This window comes from Borostomias antarcticus (assembly GCF_949987555.1).
Source record: "Borostomias antarcticus genome assembly, chromosome: 14".
Taxonomy (NCBI): domain Eukaryota; kingdom Metazoa; phylum Chordata; class Actinopteri; order Stomiiformes; family Stomiidae; genus Borostomias; species Borostomias antarcticus.
Genome location: NC_140247.1, coordinates 15,175,713 through 15,182,332, shown reverse-complemented (window position 1 = coordinate 15,182,332; position 6,620 = coordinate 15,175,713). Strand labels below are relative to the sequence as shown.

At 50.3% G+C, this 6,620-nt stretch overlaps 1 protein-coding gene across 1 annotated transcript; it reads right to left on the bottom strand.

Moving 5' to 3' along the window:
• Positions 1–336: 336 nt before the first annotated feature.
• On the bottom strand, positions 337–6,040 carry LOC311317657 (uncharacterized protein). The gene is made up of 7 exons (XM_084448739.1): positions 5,827–6,040; positions 5,607–5,699; positions 4,832–4,894; positions 4,583–4,688; positions 3,143–3,423; positions 2,361–2,547; positions 337–1,438 (listed from the first exon to the last, which is right to left on the bottom strand). Exons 1-7 carry the CDS (start codon positions 5,941–5,943, stop codon positions 1,275–1,277), a joined length of 1,011 nt encoding a protein of 336 aa, XP_084304865.1. The 5' UTR covers positions 5,944–6,040; the 3' UTR covers positions 337–1,274.
• Between the last annotated feature and the right edge of the window lie 580 nt (positions 6,041–6,620).

The following is a 6,620-nucleotide window of genomic DNA, read 5'->3' as shown; positions in this document are numbered from 1 at the left end:
CTACTCCTAATATTACTACTCCTAATCTCACTACTCCTAATATTACTACTCCTAATATTACTACTCCTAAACTCACTACTCCTAATATCACTGCTCCACATCTCAGTTGCATGCAGACTGGATCCTGTCCAGGTCTAAGATGCATACGGGACCGCAGTGCAAAACAAAAGAAGTAAGAATTCAAAATGGATGGTTTTGCTCTGAGAGTTTTAGTGTGAAAACGTGTGAATACATGTATCAGGCTGATCACCCGTTTCTAAAGATAAAAGACGCAAAAATGTTATTGGAAAAGAAAACAGTATTTTTTTTTATTCAGTGACATTGTACGTAGTTCAGAGCTAAGGCTAGGGTTCATTTCACGAGTTCACAGACAATACTGCAGGTCAAACGAGAGGTCGAGCGCACGGGCGGCGCCGGCCAGCGAGGCACGCGGCTACCGGCGTGAGGTTCTCCAGAGACGTCCACCGCTGCGACCTCTTCAACAGAAACACCAGACTAAACACACACCCTGTCCATGGACAACCCTTGACCCTTGACCCCCCCGGGTGTCTCTCAGACCTCGGGACGACCCGACTCACTTCCAGGTAGAGATGTTGTTTCGGTAAAGACCGAACAATAACAGACAGATCAGCCTTTCTTATTCGATATGCCCAAAGCATAATGTGTGTCTGTTCTCTTGGGGGTTGGGGGGGGCGGGTGCCAGAGGTCTATAGAGGTTGTTGGTGGACAGGACCTTGGTAACGACGGACTCACTGCCATCTACTAGAGCCTAGTACTGCACTACTACTGCTGGTTAAGGATGGAGGAAGAAACATTACATTCACCTGAGCAGTAACTAACTAGTCCTCGACAACACGTCCACGCTTCAATCTACCCTGACAACATGGCGTCTCTCTGAATGTTTTCAAACACTTTGGGTGCACCTGATTCAGCGTCGCCTGGCACAATCAAATCATCGAGAGTGTAAACTCTGGCTAGAAAATCCAGCAATCCCGCTAAATCGAACGCACCCTTAAATGTTTGAAAGTATTTTTGCGTGTTATCTTGACCTGGGGTCCGCTGTTAAGAGGTAATCAGACCCACAGACTCCCTTCAAGGTTTCTGCCCACTCAGAGATGTGGGTGGACAGGACAGACCAGACTGCTGTGGATCGGGCCGCTCCGTTTGAGGCTCCTCCCCTCCTCGCGGCGTGCGGGCCAGGACGGGTAGCGGCCGGGCTCCGGCTCTCTGGGTGGGTTCGGCGGGTGGGACCAGGACCCGGGCCGCGACCGTCTCTATGTGTACGCGGTCGACCCCGCCCCCGACTCCGCCCCCGGCTCCGCCTTCACAGCCAGGTGGGGCTTCTTGCGGAGCCGCTTGGCTTCGTTCTGCAGCTTCTGACGAATGTAACCCTTGATCTCCGAGTCCGTCTTCCCTGGGAAGTAGTGCTGCACCGCCCCTGTGGGGGGAACAGGGGTTCATACCCGTCATCTCCCGTCACCCATGACTCAACTTCACACTTTGTTACAACTGAAAGAGTACTATTAAACATAGTAAAAAAAAAAAAGAATGGCATAGGTCTGTATGCAATAGTTAAACAACAACAAAATGCACATTTTTGCACAATATAGGCATTTGATCGTTTATTTACGTTTATTTTTTGTTACACTCTTGTACATTGGATTTCTATAGTTTTTTATGTACTGTAAATTTGTATCTTAGTCTTCATTGTGATTCTGATACTGCTGCTGTAACACCACAATCCCCCCTCGGGGATCGATAAAGTACTACATACTGTACCTAAGAAAAAAGCTCCTTCTTTTATAACTGAATACATTTTTCAAACAGCAGGTCTTACTGAGTCGTGTCTATATTTGTTGCTACACAGTGGTATTATGATAAGTTATATTAACACAGGTCTTACTGAGTTAAGTCTGTATTTGTTATGCTACATGAGGTCAGGTCTTAGTGAGGATGGCCTGTATCTGGTCAGGTTATGAGGTCAGGTCTTAGTGAGGATGGCCTGGTCAGGTTATGAGGTCAGGTCTTAGTGAGGATGGCCTGTATCTGGTCAGGTTATGAGGTCAGGTCTTAGTGAGGATGGCCTGGTCAGGTTATGAGGTCAGGTCTTAGTGAGGGTGGCCTGTATCTGGTCAGGTCTTAGTGAGGTCTTAGTGAGGATGGCCTGTATCTGGTCAGGTTATGAGGTCAGGTCTTAGTGAGGATGGCCTGGTCAGGTTATGAGGTCAGGTCTTAGTGAGGGTGGCCTGTATCTGGTCAGGTCTTAGTGAGGTCTTAGTGAGGATGGTCTGTATCTGGTCAGGTTATGAGGTCAGGTCTTAGTGAGGATGGCCTGGTCAGGTTATGAGGTCAGGTCTTACTCAGAATGGCCTGTATCTGGTCAGCGGGCAGCGCGGGTTTGGGCAGGCCCCTCTTGTTGTTGACGATGCCGGAGATGGAGTGTGAGGCCAGGCAGTCCCTCTCATACAGGCCCCTCAGAAGGTCGTTGGTCAGCTTCTGGGCCGTGGTGCCCGTGTTACAGCGCTCAAGCAGCTCCGCCGTGATGAACTGGACCACAGGACAGATGGACAGAGAGAGGACAGATGGACAGAGAGACAGGACAAACAGACAGACAGAAGAACAGACAGACAGACAGACAGACAGACAGACAGACAGACGGACAGATGGACAGATGGACAGATGGACAGAGAGACAGGACAAACAGACAGACGGACGGACGGATAGACAGGACAGACAGAAAGACGGACAGACAGGACGGACAGAGACAGGACAGATGTACGGACAGATGGACAGAGAGAGAGGACAAACAGACAGACAGATGGACAGACAGATGGACAGACAGAGAGACAGACAGAGACAGGTGAGAACAGAAAACTCCCAACATCAAAAACGCGAGACGGCGATAAGATCGTCTCCACCTGCCGTGACATCGGGATAACGGACCCCCGGCGACCATGTCAAAACCCCTTATCGACTTTCTGTACCACAGGGACAGTCCGCCATAGATCATAGAGAACATTGCGGCCAAAAAAGAGCCTTCTAGAAAGACAAAACCCAGGATGAAAGAGCTTCCAGCTTTACTGTAAACACCGGCCGGTTTGATTTACGACATGACAGTTTCACTTCACAACAGCGTCCTTACCTCCTGGTAGAGGGGGAGTCCGTGGAGGTCCGCCGCCCCCCCCTCCGGGGTCTCGCCAGGGTGGTGTTGTCCGTTCTGGAAGGTGGGCGGCGGCTTGGCCCAGCGCCCGTTCCTCGGCCCCCCGGGGGGGGCGGCCAGCACGGCGGGCGCCATCACGGCTTCCACGCCCCTCGCCAGCACTTCAAGGGGCATGCTGGGAGATGAAGTCCTCGTGTCGACGGTGGACCACGAGTCCGTCCTCTCGATCAGGGCCTCCAGGTTACGGGCTAGCTTCCCGCAGGCTAGGGGGGGGACAGGGTGACCCGGTCAGTCGTTACAGTAATCAATGAAGGTCCCTGTGTGACCCGAGGTAAATTAGGGCCCAGGTGTCCAGATAGTGAGACGGCTAGTGAAGGCAATACTGAAGAGGGAGGGACACAGTGACAACTGGCCCGGCTCAGACAATGAACCCCCCCTCCCGACCGCTACGCTCTGCTAACTCAGGGCGACTGGCTGCCCCGTCCCTCCGAGGCCCCTGCGGTCGATCGACACTGTCACAGCTCTTCTCTGTCCCGGACCCGCAGTGGTGGAATGAACTGCCCACTGATGTCAGGATAGCAGAGTCGCTGCCCATCTTTCACCACAGGCTCAAAACTCATCTCTTCAAGAAGTACTACAACGATCCTCCCTCTTAAGCACCTATTGTATTAATATTTTGCAACTCTTGCACTTTGGCTTTAGCACTAGATCACGCTCTTAAGTCACTTGTTTAGAAAGGAGATACACTTGTGAGTTCTGACAAGTAGTAGTTCTGAGGAATTCTGAATACAAACAGCTACGCTGGGTGGGTTTATGATAGCGAGAAGCAGTTGAAGTTGACGCTTTTTTCCCCAATTTTTTCAGATGGTTCATCCAATCAGCTGCCCAGTAGGGATGGCTGTGGCTCCGGAGGTAGAGCGGGTTGTCCAACGATCGTTGGGTCGGCGGTTCGAATCCCGGCTCCTCCTTGGGCAAGACACTGAACCCCAAATTGCTCCCAATGAGCAGGATAGCACCTTGCATGGCAGCTGCCGCCATCGGTGTGTGAATGTGTGTGTGAATGGGTGAATGAGAGGCCTTCATTGTAAAGCACTTTGGATAAAAGCGCTATATAAGTACAGTCCACTTACGATTTACAAGTAGTTCTGAAAGTGCCTGCCCTTTTCCAAACCGTTTCCCACAGAGAGTTCCCAGGTGGTTAAGCGGTCATGCAAACCATCTGGCGGGTCAGGTTACTTCCTGTTACTCTCACCAATCAGGTCGTGGTCAGAGAGGTCATGTTTTCCAGGGGGACAACAGGAAGGACAGATGTTGAGTACTTCTGAAGGGCTCAAAAGAGACCTTTGAATCATACCGGTCAGCTCTGGTATCTGCCCCGCCTCCCTCTTCGAGGAAGCCCCTCCCATTGGCCTGTGCCCTCACCTGTGAGGCATCTGATTTGCTCCCTCAGGCTGTCCATCTCCCTCTGCATGCTCAGCACCATGGCGACAAGCTCCGCCTTGGAGCGAGACTGGAGGCCCAAAAGTCCCTGCGAAGACATGAGACATCACACACACACCCGTGTACGCACACACACACACACATTCACAATCATGTGCGCCCACAGCCTTAATAGCCAAGACAACTTAGGAGCGCACGATCACACAGATCAAAGAGCATCTGCATCGGTACCTCAGATATGAGGACCCCATCATGGACATCATGGTCCTCTTCAGGGCTGTCCGGCTCTGGTGCCTGCAGGAAAACACCAAAGGTTGAGACATGACAAGCAGAGAGAGAGACAGGAACAGTGACCGAGGCTTTGTCCATCCCGTTAGTATATTGTATTTTGTATGTGAGTAAAACATACTGTTACTATACACAGACAAATGAAACAAATGACTTAGAAAGGAGGTATTACTTTTCTTAACAAAGTACAAAATGTCCTGACCCTTATTTGGTGAAGGCTAGTCTTATGTGTTTTATAGCAGGGAAAGTATAGCCTATGAATTTGAAAGAATTATGAGTATCTTGCCTTGATAGGCTACTGCTATCACCCTTTTGGTATAGCAACATGTTGATTGTAGCTTCGCTACACTACTAAGAACCTCGTTCTAGAGGGCGGTCCTCTCTCCCTCTCTCCATCTCTCTCTCACACTCCCTCCATCACTTTCATATCAATGGCTGCTCTCCCCGTGCCTCTCATCAGCGCCATTGTGACAGATCGCCTCCCGGGTGAATGATCTGGAGGCAATGCCACCCCCGCCGTCTGGCAAACAAGTTATGAACGATCGAGTTAGGAGGTGTGTGTTGCATAGCTAAACCTCCAAACTGAATTCACGCTCTTCAGGTAGCCTAATATTACGCACGATGTGTCACTACACCGACCAGACGTGCCCATCTCCCGACACGCGCCAGACAAAAGGCTCAACTTTCTAAAATAGATTTGATAATAGTGGAGTCAAACCCTTGCGTTGAACTTCTGTAGCCCGGTGTTGCAATGTGTGCTCTCTTCTCCGTTCGCGGTGTGTGTGTGCTTTCTCCGTTTCGGCAGCCGGTGCTGTGAAGACAGGCGGGGTAATTAGCGACATAAATCGTGAGCGACAAAAACACTCAGCCCTCAATCAACGGACAGCTACAACACAACCTCAGCGACCACAAACAAGCCACCAAAACGGGTTACGTACGCATAACGGCTGACTGTGCGATGTCGTTACATCAAAGTCCTCATATGACGGGTCTTCCTCGTCCTCTTCTTCATATTCGAGGTCGAGAATGCGTTTGGCTATTGTTTTCCTTCTCATCTTTCTCCCATTATCCTCTCTCCACGCTGAGACAGTGGCCGCACCTCCAGCATGCTGGTCAAACAGCGCTCGGTGCCCAAACAGCCCCGCCAGTGAGAGAATGGCACCCGGGGGGAAGCGGAGCTCCACTAGGCTACAGATAAAGCGTGTGGAACATCATTTATTTCGGTTGCCTTGCTTATTAAAAAGCCTAGTAAGAGTAGAATGACGGGTAGCCTATTTGTTATATTTATTTAAAACATTTTTTAGAGCAAAAGTCTAGTGAAGTAGGGAAGATGAGAGCCACAGAAATGTTCTAGGGCGCAGGATATAAAGCGTTTTTCCTCTATTGTGCAACTTAAACTTTGTTGGAGTGTTTATGTTTTGCCCAAAATATGTCAGATTTGCTAGACAACAGCAGACGTATCCAGAATCAGAACATAAAACACTTGCTCGGGACGGCTTCTACTGTAGATGGACCCGGGATGGAGCGGATACTGAACTATGATGGAAATGAACTATCATAGACTCATTGCGAAGCGCAACAGGTGTGCCGTCACGGTTGTGTGTGTGTGTGTGTGTGTGTGTGTGTGTGTGTGTGTGTTACTCATTGTGGACTGTCTGTATCCCAGCGTACTGAAATAATACCAGCAGCCACCACTGACCAGTAGTGTTTCCCAGCTGGTTTGGTTTCAGCG

Excerpts from the sequence above, each read along its gene's own strand:
- LOC311317657 (XM_084448739.1), bottom strand. The coding sequence starts at position 5,943 with ATGAGAAGGAAAACAATAGCCAAACGCATTCTCGACCTCGAATATGAA. Across the intron at positions 4,895-5,606 it reads TACAGAAGTTCAACGCAAGG|GCACCAGAGCCGGACAGCCC; the intron begins GTTTGACTCCAC and ends GTTTTCCTGCAG. Across the intron at positions 4,689-4,831 it reads ATGGGGTCCTCATATCTGAG|GGACTTTTGGGCCTCCAGTC; the intron begins GTACCGATGCAG and ends ATGTCTTCGCAG.